At 44.2% G+C, this 27504-nt stretch overlaps 1 protein-coding gene across 1 annotated transcript in view; it reads left to right on the top strand.

The window, feature by feature from the left end:
- The window catches only part of LOC139277624 (mitochondrial inner membrane m-AAA protease component AFG3L2-like), an 80470-nt gene that overhangs the window by 42280 nt on the left and 10686 nt on the right, over positions 1–27504 (top strand). The window contains 5 exon segments of the mRNA XM_070896343.1: positions 2680–2833; positions 5660–5767; positions 14895–15020; positions 17487–17597; positions 24530–24645. Coding sequence (XP_070752444.1) covers positions 2680–2833; positions 5660–5767; positions 14895–15020; positions 17487–17597; positions 24530–24645 — 615 coding nt within the window.

Below are 27504 nucleotides of genomic sequence, written 5' to 3'. Positions count from 1 at the left end.
CTGTTACTAGACCAAGATGATACTATGATTACTTGCTAATTCTTTCTGTATCTGTCAGTTGTGCTGTGTAGCCTGCTGTGAACTGTCACTTTTTTCCTACTGTGACTGATCTCTCTATTATCTGGAAGCAAGATTAGCAAGGTTCCTTTTGTAGTATGAAATCTCTTCTTGTCATCATGTCCCCAAATATTCTATTCACCTTTTGTAGAAAATCAGTACAGTATTCAAAGCAACATCTTCAAAAGAAAACGAGTGCCGGTTTGGTTACGAATATATCCTGATTAAGCATTAGCAGTCTTGCTTCTGCCCTACTTTCCCAGATTGACGTTAGATTGTCGACAAACAAACTCTTAAGGTCAATTCAATCTTCTTTCTGTCTGACCTTAATCTGACAAAAACCACATGCAGAGTAATCAATTGCACATTTATTCCACTAGCTTTGTGTCTGTCCAATGGTTTTCCCCTTATCTGATTTTTGTTTTGATTTATTATAGTGTTGGATACGTCCTTGAGGTATATGTACTTAGTTGAGTTTCATTGTCACTTGATATATTCACAATTTCCATTTTAATATTCAAATGAGGTCTTGTTTGGTTTTGGTGGTTTCAAGCAGATTAATGATATTACTATCATCTATCGGTAAAATCTGATGTCATTACCTGCTATCACACTGACTGACAATCAAATATTTATAGATTTTTGTTAATACAACTGCTGTAAGAGACATTTCAGTCAGTCACTCCATGGAGATGCAGATAAATGATGCATAGTTATACTGAGTTAACATCACATATTTGAAGTGTGGTGGGGTCGGCAAAAGCTTCCAGGTGATATCCTGATTTGTGTCACAGTATGGAGCCATATTATTGCTCTCTGGCACATATTTTACACCGTGCTTCTGTGCCACAGATCTATTAAATTTGGTATGTGAGGTACAAGTTCCATTGAAAACTCCTACTCCTATTATAAAAGTAACTCGTGTCTCTCTCTTCCCCAGAAATCATTCAAAATGTTTTCTTTTTTTAAAAAAAAAAAATCACGTGCCAGAATTTACTGTTTTTAAAAAAAATATATAACCACACCGTTATTTATGCACAAATCGGACAGCAACTTCCAGCGAGCAGAGATGCGCAGTTAAACACCGGAAATTCGGAAGTTGCTGTCCAAAATGGGCCCGCACTCCATAAGCAGCACAAAAATGGCATCTCGCTGTCTGGTTCCCCATTCAAATGTATTGAGCGGTGTGAAGTTCCTGTGCTTGCACGCTAGATACAGACTAAACTCGCCAGAGAAAGTTACAGCTTCTCCATTTCAATCTAAGTACCTTTATACTGGTGTGAATAGTCTTAATTACTGCCAAATAATTAATAACCTCTCTGGCACTGAAAATTATTTTTTACAAGTGTGGAGTCACAGCCCTTCAGATTTTAATTGTTGCAGAGTTTTTAAAAAAGTAATTACTTTTACTTTTTCTTCCTGTCTTTTTTTACTCTCTCTTAATCCAATCTTTCTTTCCCTTTCTTTTTTTAACTTCGCTTTTTCTACCTGATTTGACATTGAATCAAATATTCTGACTTGCACTACTTGGTTCAGACTGCTATTCATTAACAATATTTCAATCTGGTTAAGAAGGCACACAGTTGCTTGTCCTGTCTGCACAGGTCCCAAATGGCCTGTAGAAGGATCTCTAACAGCAATTTCCACTGTAAAAGCTCATAGAAAGTTAAGGGGCAAGGGTGCCGTTTGTTTGCCAGCTGCAGTAAATTCTGGCCCAATCTAGTTTTTTCAGTAACTGAAATTCTAGTGTACAAAATGAGGTTTGAAACCAATTGTTTAAAATAAAATATCTCAATGGCATGATTAAATGTAACCACACTGAACATCTTTTAAGTCTTTCCCAAAATTTGGACTTCAAATTTTTGCTTAGAGCTGTGACAGTACCTAAATTATGCTGTGCAAGTTGATCACGTGCCTGCTGCATGCTTGTGTATCTCCTTGTGGGTGGTATAAAAGTAGCCAGGGTTTTTTTCCCCTCCATTGTAGGGAAGTTTAGGCTATCGTTTAGCACCTCCCTGATGCCACAGACGAGTTTAGCACTCAGAGTCAGCTGTGGCTCAGTGCGTAGCAATCTCGTCTTTGAGTCAGAAGGTTTTGGGTTCAAATCGCACTCCAGAGACTTGAGCACAAAATTTAGACTGGCACTCCAGCGCAGAACTGAGGGAGTGCTGCACTTTCGGATGAGATGTTAAACCGAGGCCCCGTCTGCCCTCTTCGGTAGGTGTAAAAGATCCCACGGCACTATTTTGAAGAAGAGCAGAAGAGTTATCCCCGGTGTCCTGGCCAATATTTATCCCTCAATCAATATCAACAGATTATCTGGTCATTATCACATTGCTGTTTTGTGGGATCTTGCTGTGTGCAAATTAGCTGCCGCGTTGCCCACATTACAACAGTGACTACCAATGTTCCCTGTAATTCTGTTTGCCGCCGCACAGCTAATGGGAAGCATTGGTTACTACCCTTCAAAAAGTGCTTTGGGACTTCCTGAGGTTGCGAAAGGCGCTATATAAATGCAAGTTTTTCTCTTTCTTTTGCTTTCTGCAAATTGATGAAAACAAACCGGCCTGGTTTCAATAAACTTACACCATGTATATATCTCAATTAACCTGTCTCTTCCAGGTGAGAGACCTGTTTGTAATGGCTCGTAAGAATGCTCCTTGTATCCTTTTCATCGATGAGATCGATGCAGTTGGAAGGAAAAGGGGTCGAGGTAATTTTGGAGGGCAGAGCGAGCAGGAGAACACTCTAAATCAGCTCCTGGTAGAAATGGATGGTAAGTAAAAGTCGTTGCTTCAACTAGCGGTGGCTTTGACCACTGGCAGTGCATCAGTAGAAGAAAGATGTGTAGATGTAAAATTTATTGTCTATTATGTGACAGATCCATGTAAAACTTTTATCCTTTGATGTCATTTTGTGCATTTTGAACTAATAACTGCTCTTGTCCCAAAGCAAAGTCAGTGTAATCTGCCCTCCCCCCCACCCCCCCCCCCCCGGTCCCCCAAATTACACGGTTTCTTACAGCAGCTGAGTTGAGGAGGAAATATGTAATATGTTAATTATCACATCATTACACAATATTAGGAGGGAATTCTGGAATTCGATATGTTTTGTTAGCTGCAATAACTGTCCATGTTAAAAATAATATTTATTTTATATTTGTATTGGATCACCTATAATTGGAGCACCTACCTGCTATCCCAACATTGTGAGCTATTTATGCATGCATTTTAAATTGTAAGTATGAGGTGTTGGCCCACGAAGGACAATGCCATGTTAGCGCAGATTATTCATGTAAATGTGTTATAACAGAGCCAAATACACTAGTATTAATATTTCAGGGAGCTAGTCTTGCTTCCATTTGGTTTGGTAACAATGCACGGCCGAATAGCAAAAAATAAAGTACTGTTGGCTTCTGTCTTTCCCCACCCCACCGTTTTCAAAAAAAAAAAGTGTTCCAGCTCAGGATAGGGCAAGACTCCACTGAAGTAGTCTACATGTACATTTGATTTTCCCGTTGCCCTCCCATCCCCACCTTCCATTTTTGCATGTCTCCATACAGCTGTTACTCCCAGAGCCGACTGCTTCATGACCACTGCCGAACTGCTCTGATCACCCACTAGGTGGGGCACAGGAGTGATCCGGGGTGACTCCCTACCTACTGTCGTTGCAGATGCAAACGGAAGTTCTCCACATAGCCCAACGCTCCATGAGAAGCTTTGATTCACACTTCCTTCCTGTGGAGACTGCCTTGCCTCTGCTCAGTTCTTCTTCCTTGCTGTGCTTCAGATTGGGGGAGCTGCAGGAACAATCCTGTCATTTCGCTCTGTGTCGAAGCATTGGGGCTGCGATGTTCTACATCAGCATTGTTTTTCTTTCCTGTTTTAGCATTCTTTACTTTTGCCAAGAAAGAGGAGAGTGACATCATCATTTCGGCAATTCTTTCCAATTCAGTGCTCAACATTGCAGTTATTTTTGAAAGAAATCCAATTGCACTTCAGTAGATTGTTGTTTGAATGCAGTATTTAGGTGGCAGTTTAAAACCTTCTGTAGTGAGGACTTTTGTGGTTTAAAAAAAAATGTGGGTGCATTGGCATATCGTGGTGAAGTGACAGGATATAAGATTACATAGAATAACATATAATTTACAGCACAGAATTAGGCCATTTTGTCCAATTGGTCTATGCCCCACACAGGCATCCTCCCATTTTGTTTTGCCTATCAGTATACTCTTCTGTTTCTTTATGCCTCGTGTGTTTATCTAACTTCCCCTTAAAGTCATCTATTATATTCGCCTCAACTGCTCCCTGTGGTAGCAAGTTCCCTATTCTAACCACTCTCTGGGTAAAGATGTTTCTCTTGAATTCCTCATTGGACTTATTAGTTACTATCTTATATTTATGACCAATGTTCCCATTAAGCTGCGTGGCCCCGCAACAGTCTGGCGGTCCCGTGCAGCAGGCTCACCGGCTTTTAAATGGAAAAACTGCGTATGCACAGAAATCTGAATGGGCCACGCAGCCCGTTAAAGGGGTCGCGCACTCAAACAATGTCCCCTCTAATTTTTTTTTTTATCACCCCTAGTTTTGTACTGTCCAACAGAAGTGGAATCGTCGATGGGATCACACCCATTACTGTGCTTCTCCACACTGTTGAGATCTCAATTTTTTTGGAAGCCGAGAGAAAGTGCTGAGTTTAGGTTCTTCTGCTTTTCCACAAAAGGGGAAGGAAAATTACCTGGAGAAATCACTCTTCTCTCACAGATCACCTCGTCGCCAGTAACTGAGGTCTGGCTGCTTTCTCAGCTGAGGAATGGTGTATAGCACAACATTTTCTATTGCTGTTTGTATGTACATGTGCTTTTTTAAGAATCTAAGATGAAACGGCATAGGATGCTATGCTACCAGCTAGTTATTGGCTTTTAAAAGCATTTCCATTTCATCAGGAACCAAAACTCCTGTATCATCTGTTACTTCCCAGAGTATTAGGAAGTATTATTGGCTGGAACGATGGTGCTGTGTTTACATAGAAAATGTACAGAACTTTCCAATACAGAAAATGATGATTGTGCTTATTGTTAATAGTACTGAGATTGCCCCAATGCAGAGCAAAATGTCAAATTCAGGACCAAGCACAGTATACTGAGACAACTTGGCTATCTTTCAGATATAATAAATTCCTTTTGTGAAATCCATTTGTACTTTAGACCATTATGTAGCTGCAGCAAGATTTACGTAAATACTTTAATATTGCACTTTTTAGCAAAGCTGTAAATTTAGAAGAAAATGTTAACTTGATATTGTAATTTTAACACTGTATTCAGGCCACACAATTTTTTTTAGAACAGAGTCCATAGAATATTAATCTGTAATAATCCTCCATTTGCTCATCGAAAGACAATTATAGAAGTGAGGCTTGAAGCGAGCTGTGCTGTAGGAATTGGCTGTGTGCTCGAATGCCTTCCTGCTCCTTTTCCTGTTGTGTTCAAACCATATGTTCCCGACTAGAGCGCAGGAAAAGAAAGCCTGCCAACCTTGGTACACTTAGATGATGCTGTATTAACTGGATCCTAGTGTAGACTGTGAATGTTTTTTTTTGGCAGGATTCAACACTGCAACCAACGTGGTGGTTTTAGCAGGCACGAATCGCCCAGACATCCTGGACCCTGCACTGATGAGGCCAGGTCGATTTGACAGACAAATTTTCATTGGTAGGTCTGAACACATTATACCAATTTATTTATTTGGGGCAAGTTGAAGCTGATCCAGCATGTATCATATTACGTGAAAACATTTATAGTGGAGAGTAAAACGGATATTAGAATTGGAGTTGTGCACACTTTATAGAAACTTCTTTACCCAAAGAGTGGTGAGAATGTGGAACTCGCTACCACAGCAAGTGGTTGAAGTGAATAGTGTAGATGCAGTTAAGGGGAGGCTAGACAAGCATATGAGGGAGAAGGGAATAGAAGGTTACGCTGATAGATTAAGATGAGAAAAGACGGGAGGAGGCTCGAGTGGAGCATAAACGCTGGCATGGAGTGGTTGGGCTGAATGGCCTGTTTCTGTGCTGTATATCCCATGTCATTCTTACATCAGATCCCATAGAAAGTTATCTGTGCCCATATGAGTGGGCAAATGCATGGCAGATGCAGTATAATGTGGATAAATGTGAGGTTATCCACTTTGGGGGCAAACACAAAGGCAGAATATTATCTGAATGGTGGCAGATTAGGAAAGGGGGAGGTGCAACAAGACCTGGGTGTCATGGTTCATCAGTCATTGAAAGTTGGCATGCAGGCACAGCAGGCAGTGAAGAAGACAATGGTATGTTGGCCTTCATAGCTAGGGGATTTGAGTATAGGCGCAGTTGTACAGGGCCTTGGTGAGGCCTCACCCTGGAATATTGTGTTCAGTTTTGGTCTCCTAATCTGAGGAAGGACATTCTTGCTATTGAGGGAGTGCAGCGAAGGTTCACCAGACTGATTCCTGGGATGGCGGGACTGACATATGAGAAGAGACTGAATCAACTGGGCCTTTATACATTGGAATTTAGAAGGATGAGAGAGGATCTCATAGAAACTTACAAGATTCTGACGGGACTGGACAGGTTAGATGCAGGAAGAATGTTTCCGCTGATGGGGAAGTCCAAAACCAGGGGACACAGTCTTAGGATAAGGGGTAGACCATTTAGGACTGAGATGAGGGGAAACTTCTTCATTCAGAGAGTTGTTATCCTGTGGAATTCCCTACCGCAGAGAGTTGTCGATGGCAGTTTATTGGATATATTCAAGAGGAAGTTAGATATGGCCCTTACAGCTAAAGGGATCAAGGGGTATGGAGAGAAAGCAGGAAAGGGGTACTGAGGGAATGATCAACCATTGAATGGTGGTGCAGGCTCGAAGGGCCGAATGGCCTACTCCTGCACCTATTTTCTATGTTTCTATTAAGCTCGGCGCCAGACCCCGACAGTGAAAATGATTCAAATTAAGAATTGCTGCCCCTTCTACTGGGTAAATGTACCATTCAATAGGTACTAAGTAATGCAGGCCGTAAGGTCCCAGATTCACGTTCCAGTCAGTGCTGAGTTAGTTGCCGGGCCACTAGCTGGGCTGCTACAGTTGACCATTATACCTACTGGGAGAAATTTAGAACTCAGCAGAGGAGGACAAAGGGTTTGATTAGGGCAGGGAAAATAGAGTACGAGAGGAAGATTGCAGGGAACATTAAGACGGACTACAAAAGCTTCTATAGATATGTAAAGACAAAAAGGTTAGTAAAGACAAACGTAGGTCCCCTGCAGTCAGAATCAAGGGAAGTCATAACTGGGAACAAAGAAATGGCAGACCAATTGAACAAGTACTTTGGTTCGGTATTCACTAAGGAGGACACAAACAACCTTCCGGATATAAAAGGGATCAGAGTCTAGTAAGAAGGAGGAACTGAGGGAAATCCTTATTAGTCGGAAAATTGTGTTGGGGAAATTGATGGGATTGAAGGCCGATAAATCCCCAGGGCCTGATGGACTGCATCCCAGAGTAGTTAAGGAGGTGGCCTTGGAAATAGCGGATGCATTGACAGTCATTTTCCAACATTCCATAGACTCTGGATCAGTTCCTATGGAGTGGAGGGTAGCCAATGTAACCCTACTTTTTAAAAAAGGAGGGAGAGAGAAAACACGGAATTTAGACCGGTCAGCCTGACATCGGTAGTGGGTAAAATCAATTATTAAGGATGTCATAACAGCGCATTTGGAAAGAGGTGACATGATAGGTCCAAGTCAGCATGGATTTGTGAAAAGGAAATCATGCTTGACAAATCTTCTGGAATTTTTTGAGGATGTTTCCAGTAGAGTGGACAAGGGAGAACCAGTTGATGTGGTGTATTTGGACTTTCAGAAGGCTTTCGACAAGGTCCCACACAAGAGATTAATGTGCAAAGTTAAAACACATGGGATTGGGGGTAGTGTGCTGACATGGATTGAGAACTGGTTGGCAGACAGGAAGCAAAGAGTAGGAGTAAAAGGGTACTTTTCAGAATGACAGGCAGTGACTTGTGGGGTACTGCAAGGTTCTGTGCTGGGGCCCCAGCTGTTTACATTGTACATTAATGATTTAGACGAGGGGATTAAATGTAGTATCTCCAAATTTGCGGATGACTCTAAGTTGGGTGGCAGTGTGAGCTGCGAGGAGGATGCTATGAGGCTGCAGAGTGACTTGGATAGGTTAGGTGATTGGGCAAATGCATGGCAGATGAAGTATAATGTGGATAAATGTGAGGTTATCCACTTTGGTGGTAAAAACAGAGAGACAGACTATTATCTGAATGGTGACAGATTAGGAAAAGGGGAGGTGCAACGAGACCTGGGTGTCATGGTACATCAATCATTGAAGGTTGGCATGCAGGTACAGCAGGCGGTTAAGAAAGCAAATGGCATGTTGGCCTTTATAGCAAGGGAATTTGAGTACAGGGGCAGGGAGGTGTTACTACAGTTGTACAGGGCCTTGGTGAGGCCACACCTGGAGTATTGTGTACAGTTTTGGTCTCCCAACTTGAGGAAGGACATTCTTGCTATTGAGAGAGTGCAGCAAAGGTTCACCAGACTGATTCCCGGGATGGCAGGACTGACATATCAAGAAAGACTGGATCAACTGGGCTTGTGTTCACTGGAGTTCAGAAGAATGAGGGGATCTCATAGAAACGTTTAAAATTCTGATGGGTTTAGACAGGTTAGATGCAGGAAGAATGTTCCCAATGTTGGGGAAGTCCAGAACCAGGGGTCACAGTCTAAGGATAAGGGGTAAGCTATTTAGGACTGAGATGAGGAGAAACTTCTTCACCCAGAGAGTGGTGAACCTGTGGAATTCTCTACCACAGAAAGTTGTTGAGGCCAATTCACTAAATATATTCAAAAAGGAGTTAGATGTAGTCCTTACTACTAGGGAGATCAAGGGGTATGGCGAGAAAGCAGGAATGGGGTTCTGAAGTTGCATGTTCAGCCATGAACTCATTGAATGGCGGTGCAGGCTCAAAGGGCCGAATGGCTTACTCCTGCACCTATTTTCTGTGTTTCTATGGGGGGGTGGGGGCAGGAGCTAGATTTACTGCTCCTGATCACCATCATTATGGGAATGGTTGTGTAGTGGTAAAGTTACTGGACTAGTAATCCAGAGGCCTGGACTAATGATCCGAAGACAAGAGTTCAAATTCCACCACGGCAGTTGAGGGAATTTAAGTTCAGTTCATTAAATCTGGAATAAAAAAGCTAGTATCAGTAATGGTGACCATGTAACTACCGGATTGTCGTAAAAGCCCATCTGGTTCACTAAGATCTGGCTCAGTGTCAGCTGTGGCTCAGTGGGTTGTACGTTCCTATTTAAAAAAAAAAAGAGGCTGACAAAAAGCAGGAAACTATAGACCAGTTAGCCTAACATCTGTGGTTGGGAAAATGTTTGGAGTCCATTATTAAAGAAGCAGTAGCAGGACATTTGGAAAGCAAAATTCGGTCAGGCAGAGTTAGCATGGATTTATGACAAATTTGTTGGAGTTCTTTGAGGATGTAACAAACAGGGTGAATAAAGGGGAACCAGTGGATGTGGTGTATTTGGACTTCCGGAAGGCATTTGACAAGGTGCTACATTAAAGGTTACTGCACAAGATAAAAGTTCACGGGGTTGGGGATAATATATTAGCATGTATAGAGGATTGGCTAACAGAGACCAGAGTGTCAGGCTAAATGGTTCATTCTCTGGTTGGCAACCAATAACTAGTGGCGTGTCGCAGGGATCAGTGCTGGGACCTCAACTATTCACAATCTATATTAACGACTTGGAAGAAGGGACTGAGTGTAATGCAGTCAAGTTTGCTGACGATACAAAGATGGGAGGAAAAATCTGCAAAAGGACATAGACAGGCTAAGTGAATGGGCAAAAATTTGGCTGGCAGATGGAGTATAAGTTTGGAAAGTGTGAGGTCATGCACTTCGGCAGAAAAAAATCAAAGAGCAAGTTATTATTTAAATGGAAAAGATTGCAAAGTGCCGCAGTACAGCGGGACCTGGGGGTACTTGTGCATGAAACACAAAAGGATAGTATGCAGGTACACCAAGTGATCAGGAAGGCCAATAGTATCTTGGCCTTTATTGCAAAGGGGACGGAGTATAAAAGCAGGGAAGTCTTGCTACAGGTATACAAGGTATTGGTGAGGCCACACCTGCGTGCAGTTTTGGTTTCCATATTTACGAAAGGATATACTTGCTTTGGAGGCAGTTCAGAGAAAGTTCACTAAGTTGATTCTGGGGATGAAGGGGTTGACTTATAAGGAAAGGTTAAGTAGGTTGGGCCTCTATTCATTGGAATTCAGAAGAATGAGAGGTGATCTTATCGAAACGTATAAGATTATGAGGGGGCTTGACAAGGTGGATGCAGAGAGGATGTTTCCACTGATAGGCGAGACTAGAACTAGAGGGCATAATGTTAGAATAAGGGGCCACCCATTTAAAACAGAGATGAGGAGAAATTTCTTCTGAGGGTTGTATATCTGGAATTCGCTGCCTCAGAGAGCTGTGGAAGCTGGGACATTGAATAAATTTAAGACAGAAATAGACAGTTTCTTAAACGATAAGGGGTTAATGGGAGCGGGCGGGGAAGTGGAGCTGAGTTCATGATCAGATCAGCCATGATCTTATTGAATGGCGGAGCAGGCTCGAGGGGCCGTATGGCCTACTCCTGTTCCTATTTCTTATGTTCTTATTCGCCTCTTGAGTCAGAAGGTTGTGGGTTCAAGTCTTACTCCAGAAACTTGAGCGCACAACTCTAGGCTAACAGTCCAGTGCAGTGCTGAGGGAGCGCTCGACAGAGGTTTGGGTGATCCTGGACCTGGCCTGGAGACGGCGTAGGTTAAACAGCTTCCCACTGGTTCTGTAGTTTAGTTCCACTCCAGCAGGGAGGGGACTGCGGCTGGCCACATTCTGAGGCTGAACTCCAGGATATAGTCGGATGTATTCACCGAGGCATATGAAAGCATGGGCCTTGCGCTTAACATCCGTAAGACAAAGGTCCTTCACCAGCCTGTCCTCGCCGCACAGCACTGCCCCCCCCAGTCATCAAGATTCACGGCGCGGCCTTCGACAATGTGGACCACTTCCCATAGTTCGGGAGCTTCTCGTCAACAAAGGCAGACATTGATGCGGAGATTCAACATCGCCTCCAGTGCGCCAGTGCAGCCTTTGGCCGCCTGAGGAAAAGAGTGTTCGACGACCAGGCCCTCAAACCTACCACCAAGTGCATGGTCTATAGGGCTGTAGTAATACCCGCCCTCCTGTATGGAGCAGAGGCATGGACGATGTACAGAAGACGCATCAGGTCGCTGGAGATATATCACCAACGAGGTCTCCGCAAGATCCTGCAAATCCCCTGGGAGGACAGACGCACCAATATCAGGCTAACATCCCCAACATTGAAGCTCTAACCACTCTCGATCAGCTTCACTGGGCAAGCCACTTAGTTCGCATGCCAGACACAATACTCCCTAAGCAATTGCTCTACACGGAGCTCCTTCATGGCAAACGAGCCAAAGGTGGGCAACGAAAACGCTATAAGGACACCCTCAAAGCCTCCCTGGTGAAGTGCGACATCACCACTGACATCTGGGAGACCCTGGCCGAAGACCGCCCAAGGTGGAGAAAGTACATCCGGGAGGGCATTGAGCTCCTGAAATCTCAACGCTGCGAGCGTGAAGAGGTCAGGAGCAGGCAGCGGAAGGAGCGTGCGGCAAATCAGTGCTACCCCCACTTCCCCCGACGAATATCTGTCTCACCTGTGACAGGATCTGTGGCTCTCGTGTTGGATTGTTCAGGCACCAAAGAACTCACTTTAGGAATGGAAGCAAGTCTTCCTCGGTTTTGAGGGACTGCCTATGATGATGATGAGGGAGCGCTGCACTGTCGGAGGATGAAATGTTAAACCGAGGCCTCCGTCTGCCCTCTCAAGTGGACGCAAAAGATCCCATGGCACTATTTCAAAGAAGATCCAGTGTCCTCACTAATATTTATCCTTCAATTAACATGACAAAAAAACATTATCTGATCATTATCACTTTGCTGTTTGTGGGAGTTTGCTGTGTGAAAATTGGCTGCAGCGTTTCCCACATTACAACAGTGACTACACTTCAAAAGTACTTCATTGGCTGTAAAGCCCTTTGAGACATCTGGTGGTCGTGAAAGGCGCTATATAAATGCAAGTCTTTCTTTCTTTAATGTCCTTTAGGGAAGGAAATCTGCTGTCCTTACCCGACCTGGCCTATATGACTATATGTGACTCCAGACTCTCAGCAATGTGGTAACTACCTTCTGAAATGGCCTCGCAAGCCACTCAGTTGTCAAGAAGGCAGCTCACCACCATCTTTTCAAGGGCAATTAGGGTGGCAATAAATACTGGCCTTGCCAACGACGCCCACATCCTGTGAATGAGTAAAAGGAAGTGCGCAGGTATAGATATCGAGTAAGGGCAAGCTCAGGTTTGGCTGTGATCCCTTCCATGTTGAACGACACCAACTTTCCACACGGGAAGAATGGTTACTTAAGGTAGAATACTGGCAAAACTGCCCTTGGCTTCCAAGAGGGGATAGAGTGTAGTGTAACAAAATTTGCAGATGAGACAAAGATTAGTGGGAAAGTGGGTTGTGTAGAGGACACCGAGAGGCTGCAAAGAGATTTAGAAAGGTTAAGCGAATGGGCTAAGGTTTGGCAGATGGAATACAATGTCGGAAAATGTGAGGTCATCCACCTTGGGGGAAAAAAAACAGTAAAAGGGAATATTATTTGAATGGGGAGAAATTACAACATGCTGCAGTGCAGAGAGACCTGGGGGTCCTTGTGCATGAATCCCAAAAAGTTAGTTTGCAGGTGCAGCAGGTAATCAGGAAGGCGAATGGAATGTTGGCCTTCATTGCGAGAGGGATGGAGTACAAAAGCAGGGAGGTCCTGCTGCAACTGTACAGGGTATTGTTGAGGCCGCACCTGGAGTACCGCGTGCGGTTTTGGTCACCTTATTTAAGGAAGGATATACTAGCTTTGGAAGGGGTACAGAGACGATTCACTAGGCTGATTCCGGAGATGAGAGGGTTACCTTATGATGATAGATTGAGTAGACAGGGTCTTTAGTCGTTGGAAGAATGAGGGGTGATCTTATAGAAACATTTAAAATAATGAAAGGTATAGACAAGATAGAGGCAGAGAGGTTGTTTCCACTGGTCGGGGAGACTAGAACTAGGGGGCACAGCTTCAAAATACGGGGGAGCCAATTTAAAACCGAGTTGAGAAGGAATTTCTTCTCCCAGGGGGTTGTGAATCTGTGGAATTCTATGCCCAAGGAAGCAGTTGAGGCTAGCTCATTGAATATATTCAAATCACAGATGGATAGATTTTTAACCAGTAAGGGAATTAAGGGTTATGGGGAGCGGGCGGGTAAGTGGAGCTGAGTCCATGGCCAGATCAGCCATGATCTTGTTGGGTGGCGGAGCAGGCTCGAGTGGCTAGATGGCCTACTCCTGTTCCTAATTCTTTTGTTCTTATTAATGTTGGGGAAGTCCAGAACCAGGGGTCACAGTCTAAGGATAAGAGGTAAGCCATTTAGGACCGAGATGAGGAGAAACTTCTTCACCCAGAGAGTGGTGAACCTGCGGAATTTTCTACCACAGAAAGTTGTTGAGGCCAATTCACTAAATATATTCAAAAAGGAGTTAGATGTAGTCCTTACTACTAGGGGGATCAAAGGGTATGGCGAGAAAGCAGGAATGGGGTACTGAAGTTGCATGTTCAGCCGTGAACTCATTGAATGGCGGTGCAGGCTTGAAGGGCCGAATGGCCTACTCCTGCACCTATTTTCTATGTTTCTATGTAAGAGGAGAGAACTTGATTTAAAAAAATATATAGATTAGTTCCAAGTATTTGCACCAAAACGTGTGAAACTTGCATTTAAAAAAAATACAGCAATCCAGAGAAAAGCTGTTTCGGTGTGTTCCAAGAAAGAAAAAAAGGCGTGCATTTATATTGCTCCTTTCACGACCTCAGGATATCCTAAAGAGCTTTACAGCCAATGGCGTACTTTTGAAGTGTAGTCACTGTTGTAATGTGGGAATCGCGGAGGCCAATTTGCACACAGCAAGCTCCCACAAATAGCAATGTGATACTGACCAGAGAATCTGTTTTTTTTTGTTATGTTGATTGATAGTGCCATGGGTTCTTTTACATCCACCTGAGAGAGCAGACGGGGACTCGGTTTAATATCTGATCCGAAATACAGCACCTCCAACAGTGCAGCGCTCCCTCAGCACTACTCTGGAGTGTCAGCCTAGATTTTTGTGCTCAAGTCCCTGGAGTGGGACTTGAACCCACAACCTTCTGACTCGGTTAAGAGTGCTACCCACTGAGCCACGGCTGACCCAGAAAATCAATCTGTCCCAGTTTGTATTAATTCCACTTTCTGGGCTGGGTCTGTGCTCTTGCATGGTTTATATTGTATCCAGTTCTAGATTCACTTTTTTAAAAGCATCTTTTTGGGGTAAAACAGCAAGAAATGCTGTTCCTTACAGATATGATCTTTTTTGATTTCATTAGGAAAATGATGAGCAGCAAGTCAAGTTTCTCACCATGGATAGGGAATAGTGAAAGGCCAGTCACTCAGGACTGTTCTTGTGCATTTCCAAATGAGCCCATACTTGCAGCAGAACTACCGATTACAACAGTCCGTAGATAGGTTGTGTTGCAGCCTGTGGTGTTTTTATTTTTGAAAGCCTCTGCGGTCCTAATTGTACAATTTTAATTTTCTTCTCATAAAGGACCACCTGACATTAAAGGAAGGGCTTCAATTTTTAAAGTTCATCTCAAACCCTTAAAATTAGAAACTTCTATCAATGAGGAGAGTTTGGCAAGGAAACTAGCAGCTTTGACTCCTGGATTTACAGGCAAGTGTTGATAATCCTGTCAAAAGAATAAGATACAATGTTAGTATAGAAATGATTTCCTCTGATTAAAATTGCATGCCCAAAAATTGCGGAATTTATGGTTGCACTTTTTCATTTTCTCTCTTTCATTTTCTCAAATCTATTGTCTATCTTTTATCGTTTGCATAAAATATCTCCTCTAAGAATGGAAAATCCCAAGAGCTTTTATATCCCAAGTGGTCTATGAAATTGGTGTACTTGGACTTCCAAAAGCATTTGACAAAGTTTCACATGAAAATTTAGGAGCTACTAAAGCAGTGGGAATTCGGGGTAAATATTGGGAATCCATGATACTTTATACTTTCTAGCCAAGGCAATTTATCAGCTACTAATTAGGAATTATGTCAGGGTGAGAGGAAGTGCTGAATAGGATGCTTACAATAGTTAGTGTTGGGATCCTTACAGTTTCTAATATACATTAATTTATACCAATGACTTGGATTCCAAAACTTCATGCAAATTAGTCTATTCCCTTCAGCTTTAGAACTTGCATTTATATAATGTGTTTCATAACCTCAGAACGTCCCAAAACAATTCACTGCCAATGAAGTATCGTTGAAGTGTAGTCACTGGTAAAACTGTAGTCCCGGGGAACACTCTCCAGTGGCTGGAGGCATGCCTAGCACAAAAGAAGATGGTTGTGGTTGTTGGAGGCCACTCATCTCAGCCCCAGGACATCGCTGTAAGTGTTTCTCGGGGCAGGATCCTAGGCCCATCTATCTTCAGCTGATTCATCAATAACCTTCCCTCCATAAGATCAGAAGTGGTGCTGTTCGTTAATGATTGCAGTGTTCAGCTCCATTTCTCAGATAATGAAGCAGACCATGCCTGCAAGACCTGGACATCATCCAGGCTTGGGCTGCTAAGTGACAATTTAGATTCACGCCACATAAGTGCCAGGCAGTGACCATCTCCATCAATAGAGGGTCTAACCCCATGGCATTCAATGACATTACCAATGCTGAATCCCCTAGCAACAACATCCTTGGGGGGTCGCCATTGACCAGGAACTCAATTGGACTAACCACATCAATGTCGTGGCTGCGAGAGTGGGTCAGAGGCTGGGTATTATGAAGTGGAGCTGGGTCTCCATCTTGAAAGTTTCAATTGATCCAGCATCCACAGCCTTTTGGGAAAGAGAATTCTAGATTTCCACTACCCTTTGTGTGCAAAAGTGGTTCCTGATTTCACTCCTGAATAGCCTAGCTCTTAATTTTAAGATTATGCCCCCTTGTTCTGATTCCCCCACCAGAGGAAATAGTTTCTTTGGGCTCAATTTTGCCCAACCCCTTTTTCTGCCACACTTACCTTAAGTGCGCCGACTTTGCGCGCTGGAAACGGCGCCGGAAAAAAGTCGCCCCATCCTGGCCGCTCTTCCGAGTCCCCGGAGCCCCAGCTTGGCGTGCATTGTGAAGTGGGGGGGGGGGCGGAGCAACAGACCAGCGCCAAAAGCAGTGCCGGCACCTGCGTGCATGCGCAGTGAAGTCTGTGCGCATGCTCCTGCCCTCCCTGCGGGCTGTGAGCAGGACCCGATGCTCGCAGCCCCTATCGCCGGCCGAAGGGACGCCCCGATCCCGCCACACCCTATCCCCGGCCGAGTGGACTCCTGCACCGGCCGGCTGGCCTGCTGAGTTCCCGGGCCAAGGTAGGACTTCAGTTTTATTTTTTATTCATTGATGATTGTGCTTGAGAGTTTTGATTGGGGGGGGGGGGGGGGGAGGAGGAGGAGGAGGAGGAGGAGGAGGAGGAGGAGAGTTTCGCCGGGCGGGGGGAGAAAGAGTATTTTGATTGGGAGGGGGGACTTTAAAAAAAGAACTTGATTCTGGCATAAAGGTAGGACTTCTATTTTTTATTATTGATTGATTACTTACTACTTTTTGTGGTTTAGTGCTTTGCAAGTCTTGGTGCAGGTCCTCAGCTTCCTTCTATTTTTTATTATTGAATGCTTATTTTTATGCTTTGTTTAGTGCTTTGTAAGTCTTGGTGCTTTAAATGTACTTACCTGCGTCGATTTCTTAACTGTCCCCAAGGTTTTTCAGAGCTGGCCACATACGCTGACCTAAGTCGATTTGGAGTAAGTTTTAGCTGGCCAAAACTGGTGTAAGTGTCTGGGAACGGCCCCTTTTGGGGGAAAAAAAAAACTGAACTAAAATAAAATCATACCTAACTGACTTACTCTGGAGCAAATTTTTGGGGGAAATTGGCATTTTTTAACTTACGCCAGAAAAAACAACTTTCTCCAAAAATATTTTTGCAAGTCATGGCCAAAACTGGGCCCTTTGTATCTGTAAATGGAGAAACTTGTAATGTCTGAAATTGTTGGTTTACGTCCCAATGAAGCATTGTTTTCTGCAAGTGGTGACTCTTACTTTTGGGATCTGCTGGATGTGACTCATATTTGTGTTCTTGTGATTTCATTTCCTTCAGGAGCTGACATTGCTAATGTATGCAACGAAGCGGCTTTAATTGCTGCCAGACACTTATCCGAGGCCATTATACAGAAGCACTTTGAACAGGCCATTGAGCGGGTAATTGGAGGTAAGGGGTATGGATGTTAATATTGATGCAAAAGCAGCAACATTTGGGCATCAGTGCTAAAACATTGGGCCCGATATTGGTGGCCTTACTGCCGACTGCCACCGAGTTTTGCCTCCGGTTTCCCCTCTCTCCCAGTTTCCACTTGGACTGGAGTGGGCGGAAGGGGAGTACCGCCCGCTGACATCCTCTGGTGGCCAAGTAGTACAAGTGGCCTCTCGTCTGCCGAGCTGCCGGATTGGTGCGGGCGGGAATCGGCGCCAGCAGAGGGAAGGACCGCTATGTGGAGGCAGATCTAACCCCGACAGTAGATATGAAGATTGGAAAAAAAAGTTTAGTGAACATATTTAAAATTTTATTTTTACAGCGACTTATCTGGATGGGGGCCCTGAAGGTGTTCCGTTGTTTTTTTTTCAATGCTTTTTATTTTCAGGTCTTCCACTCTCCCTGGGCCCGACTCCATCTTCAGCGGCACTTGGGCGACAAGAGCCTTTGCTGTCGAGATTGAAAGCTCTCGCCCGCTGCTGCCCAAATTGATGGCTTAAGCTGTTATTTTGCCGCCGGTTGGTAGCTTTTAGAGGAATCTTCCTGGCAAAGTACCGCCCGGTCTCTCAGCAGTTGACGGCACAAATCATTACAAATGGGTATGATTTGGTGGCCATTACAGAAACATGGTTGCAGGGTGGCCAAGACTGGGAATTAAACATACAGGGGTATCTGACAATTCGGAAAGATAGACAAGAAGGGAAAGGAGGTGGGGTAGCTCTGTTAATAAAGGATGATATCAGGGCAGTTGTGAGAGATGATATTGGCTCTAATGAACAAAATGTTGAATCATTGTGGGTGGAGATTAGAGATAGTAAGGGGAAAAAGTCACTGGTGGGCGTAGATTATAGGCCCCCAAATAATAACTTCACGGTGGGGCGGACAATAATCAAGGGAATAATGGAGGCATGTGAAAAAGGAACGACCATAATCATGGAGAATTTTAACCTACATATCGATTGGTCAAGTCAAATCAAATCGTATGGGGTAGCCTTGAGGAGGAATTCATAGAATGCATACGGAAATGTTTCTTAGAACAGTATGTTACAGAACCTACAAGGGAGCAAGCTATCTTAGATCTGGTCCTGTGTAATGAGACAGGAATAATAAACGATCTCTTAATAAAAGATCCTCTCGGAATGAGTGATCACAGTATGGTTGAATTTGTAATACAGATTGAGGATGAGGAAGTAGTGTCTCAAACGAGCGTACTATGCTTAAACAAAGGGGACTACAGTGGGATGAGGGCAGAGTTGGCTAAAGTAGACTGGGAACACAGACTAAACGGTGGCACAATTGAGGAACAGTGGAGGACTTTTAAGGAGCTCTTTCATAGTACTCAACAAAAATATATTCCAGTGAAAAAGAAGGGCGGTAAGAGAAGGGATAACCAGCCGTGGATAACCAAGAAAATAAAGGAGAGTAGCAAATTAAAAACCAATAAGGTGGTCCAGGTTAGTGGGAAACTGGAAGATTGGGAAAATTTTAAACGACAGCAAAGAATAACTAAGAAAGCCATAAAGAAAGGAAAGATAGATTACGAAAGTAAACTTGCGCAAAACATAAAAACAGATAGTAAAAGCTTTTACCGATATATAAAATGGAAAAGAGTGACTAAAGTAAATGTTGGTCCCTTAGAAGACGAGAAGAGGGATTTAATAATGGGAAATGTGGAAATGGCTGAGACCTTGAACAATTATTTTGCTTCGGCCTTCACAGTGGAAGACACAAAAACCATGCCAAAAATTGCTGATCATAGGAATGTGGGAAGGGAGGACCTTGAGATAATCACTATCACTAGGGGGGTAGTGCTGGACAGGCTAATGGGACTCGAGGTAGACAAGTCCCCTGGTCCTGATGAAATGCATCCCAGAGTATTAGATGGCAGAAGTTATAGCAGATGCATTCGTTATAATCTACCAAAATTCTCTGGACTCTGGGGAGGTACCAGCGGATTGGAAAGCAGCTAATGTAACGCCTCTGTTTAAAAAAGGGGGCAGACAAAAGGCAGGTAACTATAGGCCGGTTAGTTTAACATTTATAGGGGGGAAAATGCTTGAAGTTATCATTAAGGAAGAAATAGCAGGACATCTAGATAGGAATAGTGCAATCAAGCAAACGCAACATAGATTCATGAAGGGGAAATCATGTTTAACTCATTTACTGGAATTCTTTGAGGATATAACGAGCATGGTGGATAGAGGTGTATCGATGGATGTGGTGTATTTAGATTTCCAAAAGGCATTCGATAAGGTGCAACACAAAAGGTTACTGCAGAAGATAAAGGTACACGGAGTCAGAGGAAATGTATTAGCATGGATCGAGAATTGGCTGGCGAACAGAAAGCAGAGAGTTGGGATAAATGGGTCCTTTTCGGGTTGGAAATCGGTGGTTAGTGGAGTGTCACAGGGATCGGTGCTGGGGCCACAACTGTTTACAATATACATAGATGACCTGGAAGAGGGGACAGAGTGTAGTGCAACAAAATTTTCAGATGACACAAAGATTAGTGGGAAAGAGGGTTGTGTAGAGGACACAGAGAGGCTGCAAAGAGATTTAGATAGGTTAAGCGAAATGGGCTAAGGTTTGGCAGATAGAATACAATGTTGAAAAATGTGAGGTCATCCACCTTGGGGGAAAAAAAAACAGTAAAAGGGAATATTATTTGAATGGGGAGAAATTACAACATGCTGAGGTGCAGAGGGACCTGGGGGTCCTTGTGCATGAATCCCAAAAAGTTAGTTTGCAGGTGCAGCAGGTAATCGGGAAGGCGAATGGAATGTTGACCTTCATTGCGAGAGGGATGGAGTACAAAAGCAGGGAGGTCCTGCTGAAACTGTACAGGGTGCACCTGGAATACTGCGTGCAGTTTTGGTCACCTTACTTAAGGAAGGATATACTAGCTTTGGAGGGGGTACAGAGACGATTCACTCGGCTGATTCCGGAGATGAGGGGGTTACCTTATGATGATAGATTGAGTAGACTGGGTCTTTACTCATTGGAGTTCAGAAGGATGAGGGATGATCTTATAGAAATATTTAAAATAATGAAAGGGATAGACAAAATAGAGGCAGAGAGGTTGTTTCCACTGGTAGGGGAGACTAGAACTAGGGGGTACAACCTCAAAATACTGGGGAGCCAATTTAAAACCGAGTTGAGAAGGAATTTCTTCTCCCAGAGGGTTGTGAATCTGTGGAATTCTCTGCCTAAGGAAGCAGTTGAGGCTAGCTCATTGAATGTATTCAAATCACAGATAGATAGATTTTTAACCAATAAGGGAATTAAGGGCAGGTAAGTGGAACTGAGTCCACGGCCAGATCAGCCATGATCTTGTTGAATGGTGGAGCAGGCTCGAGGGGCTAGATGGCCTACTCCTGTTCCTAATTCTTATGTTCTTATGGTACTTTGGGTGGGTCTTGGCCTTCATCAATTTCGGGCCTATTGAATTGTATTCATAGAGTTAAAAATAACAGATGGAGCAGCATGAGTGATATCTCAATGAATCATGCAATGAACTGGTAGAATGTGCATTCACAACAATGAATAGTCAGACAGCAAGTTCTCATTTCAGTACAGGCTAACTATCTCCCTGAAATGTGTAATCAAAGAGCTGGTCACCCAGTCTGCTGCAGCACATTTTGTAGTGAATAGTCATTGAGGAAACAGGAGGAAATCCGGTGACACATCAATTGAATGTACTGCAAGTGGACCAGCAGTAAAGCAGCTTCATATTGTAAAAAGGATATAGAGTCAATGGAGAGGGTGCAGAGAAGATTTACAAGGATGATACCAGAAATGCGAGGGTATACGTATCAGAAAAGATGAAAGGCTGGGTCTCTATTCTCTTGGAAAAAAAAAGTAGGCTGAGGGGTGACCTAATAGAGGTCTTTAAAATGATGAAAGGTTTTGATAGAGTGGATAGAGAGAGAATGTTTCCACTTGTGGGGAAGAACCTAACTAGAGGCCATCAATATCAGATAGTCATCAAGAAATCCAATAGAGAATTCAGAAGAAACTTCTTTACCCAAAGAGTGGTGAGAATGTGGAACTCGCTACCACAGGGAGTGGTTCAAGTGAATAGTATAGATGCATTTAAGGCCAGGCTAAACAAGCATATGAGGGAGAAGGGAATAGAAAGTTATGCTGATAGATTTAGATGAGGAAAGACGGGAGGACGCTCGAGTGGAGTATAAATGCCGACATGGACTAGTTGGGCCGAATGGCCCATTTCTGTGCCATATATCCCGTGTAATCCTGAGATTCCCCATATCCAGAGTTCCAGGTCTCACTGTTGCCATTGGAAGATACTCTGCTCTCGCACTTCCTCGCGGGTAGTTGGGGATTGGTAATTCCACATGCTTGTTAGTCGGTTGCCTGTCCAGCCACTTGGTATTTTTTTTATTCGTTCATGGGATGTAGGCATGCTGAAGGCCAGCATTTACTGCCCATCGCTAATTGCACTTCTTTTTGTGCTGCTGCAGTCCGTGTGGTAAAGGTACTCTCAGTGCTGTAAGGCAGGGAGTTCCAGGATTTTGGCACAACGACGATGAAGGAATGGCGACATATTTCCAAGTCAAGATGGCGTGTGACTTGGAGGTGGTGGGGTTCCCATGCGCCTGCTGTCCTTGACCTTCTAGGTGGTAGAGGTTGTGGGTTTGGGAGGTGCTGTCGAAGAAGCCTTGGCGAGTTGCTGCAGTTCATCTTGTAGATGGGACACACTGCGCCAGTAGTGGAGGGAGTGAATGTGGTGTAGAGAGATTCAAAGGAAAGGTGAAAGAGCAATTGTTGCAGTGTTTCCCAAGTAGAAAGTACAGTCGGTACAATTTTTGATTTAAGAAATATTGACTAAGAATTTATCTGTGGCATGGTTGCATCGTTTTAAGTGCTTCCCTTAACTGATAGCTGAAAAAACTGCAGCTTCAGGAAATCAAATAACAATAGAAAATGTAAGTACTCAGCAGTTCAGTCAGCATCGGTTGAGAGAGCAAACCAGTTAACATTTCAGGTGTAATCCCTTTGGTGGAACAGGAGGATCCTGTCAACAAACAGGATTTTAAAAGAAAACGAATGAAGGGAAGGTGAAACACTTACACACAAGAGAAGAAATAGAATGAACAGGAAAGTAGCAGGCTTAACGAGAGAGAAGTCCCAGAAATAAAAGACATTTATGAGCCAGCAAGAATGTGTGAATAGCTGTGGAAGTGATGGGTTGTAAGGCAGGTAGAAATGGAAGCACGAAAAACAGGCAAAGCAAAGTAAGCTCCACTGGCCCAATAGTCTGGGAGGAGGAAAAAGCAGATTGACACGGTTAAAACGGAGATGAGGAGGAATTTCTTCTCTGAGGGTCGTGAATCTTTGAAATTCTCTACCCCAAAGAGCTACGGAGGCTGGGTCATTGAATATATTTAAGGTGGAGATAGAGAGATTTTTGAGTGATAAGGGAGTCAAGGGTTATGGGGAGCGGGCGGGGAAGTGGAGTTGAGGCCAAGATCAGATCAGCCATGATCTTATTGAATGGCGGAGCAGGCTCGAGGGGCCAAATGGCCTACTCCTGCTCCTATTTCTTATGACACCAAAGATGCAGACCATCCCACCAGCACGCATCCTGACAGAGGGATCCCAGTCCAATAACCAACCCACCTGCCACCTCTCCGGAAAAACGCTACATCCATCGCTCACTGCCAGCAATTCCTACGGGAGAGAAAGTAGGAGCTTAAGTTACAAAAATCAATATTAAGACTAAAGGGCTACAACGTGTCTAAAGGAAAGATGAGGTGCTGTTCTTTGAGCTTGTGTTGAGTTTTATTGGAGCAGTGCAGAAGACCAAAGACCGAGAGGTCCGAGTGTAATGGGGAATTGAAGTGGTGACAGGAAGCTCGAGGTCACAGTTACAGACAAAATGGAGGTGTTCTGATAAGCAGTCACCTAATCTGTGTTTGGTCTCCCCAATGTGGATTTGGCAGAAGCTACACACCAATTGCTGTCTCACCTGACAGGAGTGTTTGGGACCCTGGACAGTGGTGGTGGAAGGAGTTGAACTATCTCCTGCTCTGACTCATTCCACATGGAGTCTGGCTCAAACTTCCCTCTTCCTGTTTCGGATCTACCTTTTACACTGATCCACCGGAGCTCACTTCAACCCGAGGAACGGCACCTTATTTTTCTGTTGGGTATTTTGCAGCCCTCTGTCCTGAATATTGACTAATAACTTCAGACCTTAACTGTAGCTCCCACTTTCTCTCTCTTTGGCGAGGTGGGTGTGCCAGAATTTGGGGGATGTTTAAATTTAGGGATAATAGAAGCAACAGCTAAAGTAATGAAGAGGATTAAAAGTGCAGAGCTATTGTGGTAGATTGTCAACCGTTGCATCAGGAAGGATTCAGGTCAATGCAGGGGACAGAGGGGTTGTATGCCAACACCTCTACTTACTGGGCCTCCCAGAAGTGTTATAGGAGCCAATTAGCAACACATATGGCAAAACCTTTATGGTGGGGAAGGCAGATGTTTTTGCGTGTGTGTGTGATAATGTAGCCATAGATTGGCAAACTCACTTAATTCTGACCCAAATTCACTTTATATCCAAAGAAGAAGGACTTTCTTTTATACAGCACCTTTCATGACCACCAAACATCCCAAAGTGCTTTCCAGCCAATTGAAGTACTTTTGAAGTGTAGTCACTGTTGTAATGTAAGAATTTGGTACTTTCTTGAGTTGATTATGATATTCATGTTAAGTTATAAAGGAATCATTTCTCCAGAACAATTGCACATTTATTCTGGTATGAATGTTTCCTCCAGCTGAAATGTCCGAGAGTTCTCTAAAGAAATCTGAACTAGCAGATTTTCCGTATTGTGAATTTGTATACTTTTTCTCCCCGCCCTTTAATTTAGGGCTGGAAAAGAAAACTCAGATTCTACAGCCAGACGAGAAGAAAACTGTAGCATATCACGAGGCAGGCCATGCAGTGGCTGGCTGGTTCCTGGAACATGCCGACCCTTTACTGAAGGTGAGATAAGCGAATGAATTACAGCAGATATTAGAAGCCGAATCCAGTGCTAAGTCATGTTTATGAAACTGTTTACGAGAGATTTCTGCTCTGTCGGCAGGAAACTGATCCATTGCTTCAGAATTCCAACAAAAGGAGTACTAGAATATTCAGTGCTTGGTTGAGTCAGTATTCCCATTGAAGATTATTAATTATTTAATAACATATGGCAGATGCTTGTATTAATGCAAATTGTTGTATGTATATTTTTGTTCCCGTATTTATGCTGGAAAAGCAGTAAGCCCACTAGTACTTGAAAAGCAGAAGACAGGTTAATATTTTGGATGCGGACCCTCTGTCAGAGATCTGATTGCAGCTGATCTCTCCAAGGAAGTGGTTATTGATCTCGTAACATGAGATTCCCTCAGCTCAGGCCCTAGCACTGCTCAGGCCAGTACTGCTAAAGCATGATTGGTAATGGGCATCATAGTGATGACAAAGTGTAAATATCGGGAGATACTGGGAAGCCTCCCATACCGTAACCTACAAAAGAAATGAAGGAAATAACTCGCATTTATATAGCACCTTTCACGACCTCAGGATGTCCCAAAGTGCTGATGAAATACTTTTGAAGTGTATCAGTGTTGTAATGTAAGGAAACGCAACAACAAGGTCCCACGAACAGAAATGAGATACATGGTCAGAATGGCAGTGGCCGTGAATGTGTTGGGAACGCAGCATTAAGCTGGGTGTCCTTGTGCATGAAACACAAAAAGTGAGAATGCAGGTACAGCAAGTAATCAGGAAGGCAAATGGAATGTTGGCCTTTATTGCAAGGGGGATAGAGTATAAAAGCAGGGATGTCTTGGGACATTTGTAGAGGGTGTTGGTGAGAACACACCTAGGGCCCGAAATCCATCGCTCTGCCACCCACTACTGTCCACAACCGGCAAGCTACCGCCCAAAAATCCCAACTTGGTGGAAAAAACTGACGGACCGCCGACCTACCGCCCGGCGTTAAATTCATCGGGGAAGTACCGCGGCGGTAGTTCATACTGGCCGCCCATGGTAAAATCGGCAAAAATGCTAGTTTTATCATTAGGATCCTGTAAGATCCTGTTACTGCCTGCGAGAAACCGTTGTGAAAAAGGTAGTCTTACCTGGATCTTGAGCAGACGGTACGGACAATGGAGCTGAGCCGTTCAGAGCAGTACATCCCAGGTCTGACTCATTGAGTGGTAGTAGGGGAGTCACTGCGAGGGTCTCTGCTCACACCATTACACAAAGTAAGAAGCCTGTGTTGAGGGAGAACAAATGCATTGTTTGGGTCATAGAAATTTCGTCCAACCACTTTTAATTCCACACTTCTCGTGAGTTATCTTCTGATTGTGCATCTGAAAAGCCACCTTTGAGAACCACTTGGTCATTGCCTCATTCAGGCTGGCACCGCATCCAACGACTGCTTTTCCCTGACGGGGTCATGGTACACGTCCATTCCCATCACCATCAGCTGCTTCAGCGGGATGTCCACACCCCAAAGCTCGCCGCCCAGTTTGCCGTTGATCTGTAGCAGGATCCATTTGAAAATAACATTTCCAGGTCTTGAAAGGGGACTGCACTCCTCCTCCTGTTCCATTTCATTTTTATTGTGCACATCGCTATGGTGCATTTTCTGCTTCAGCATAGATCTCTATCTTGGAAACGGAAGTATTTCCTCAAATGCTGCTGAGAGCTCACTTGTGGCTTAGTAGCACGATTTATACAGAGCTGGCAGAGAATTTGACAATTTTAGCACACTGCACCACGTTTAAAGGCCATTTGTGTGTTTCTCAGCACATACCCGTCATTATCTAAAAGTTAGACACTGACCTAAAGTGGTTTTAAAAAAAAAAATCTATTGAATTGTACAACATTCAAAAGTGGCAGAAGATTCAAACTTGTCAAGCAAAATATTTACACTATTTCCAAAAACAGAACATTTAGCATCAAAAGGCAACATCTTAAACACCAACAACATGAATAATATATACAAACATCACCAATACCCAACCCTCTACCCACTCTCACCACCTCTCTTTCCCCTCCCTCCCCCTCTAAGTGAGCCCCATTCTCCTCTTGATGGGTGGCCCACCCCCACACCGACCCGCACCCCTGCCCCTCACCACATCGGTACCAACACGTTGTACAGCAGTGAATGGAGGCGCTGAGCTAGAAGATACTGGCATCTCCGGACCCTCTGGTTCTGTCGGCCTGGCTGGTATGGCATGGGGGGGCGTTCCATGCCAAATTCAGAGATCATTGATTGCCGCTGCACCGCAGTGATCAGCAGCAACATACTATTGGTATGCTGCTCTGCATACAAGGCGATGTAGGCAGTTATCCCAGCCATGGCCTGGAGCAACTCTCGACCTAGGTCGACGTTCGTCCTCGACAGCTGAACCATTTCCTGCATTGCTTCCGCCCGTCTTGCATCATCATCTCCTTGCTGCATCAACCTGGATGGATGCAACTTGGTGGCTTTAATGGCACGGGTGCAGCGCTTCATAACGCTTGGTCCCGCTTCCTTCGAGTCGAAGCCCAAAAACTCGGACCCCAATACCGATGTTGTGCGCACACGTGTCAAGAAGATGGTCCTCCTCTTCCACCTCTTCGACCTCAAGTGGGACAAACACTGGGCCTTCTCCCTGCCCTTCCTCCTGGTTTTCGTCTCTGTGGGTTGCAGAGGTGGATGCGGGGGCTATGGGGGATGTTGAGTGGGGAGGGCAGAAGGAGCTGCTGGGACGGGCTCCTGATGAGGTCGAGACGGATAGTGTTGGTGTTGCACATTGGCATCCCAGAGGTGGATGGGCTGCCTAGATCGGTGCTATCCGATTCATCGTC

The sequence above is a fragment of the Pristiophorus japonicus genome, chromosome 1 (assembly GCF_044704955.1).
Source record: "Pristiophorus japonicus isolate sPriJap1 chromosome 1, sPriJap1.hap1, whole genome shotgun sequence".
In the NCBI taxonomy this organism is placed as follows: domain Eukaryota; kingdom Metazoa; phylum Chordata; class Chondrichthyes; family Pristiophoridae; genus Pristiophorus; species Pristiophorus japonicus.
This window is presented reverse-complemented; position numbering and strand designations above follow the sequence as displayed.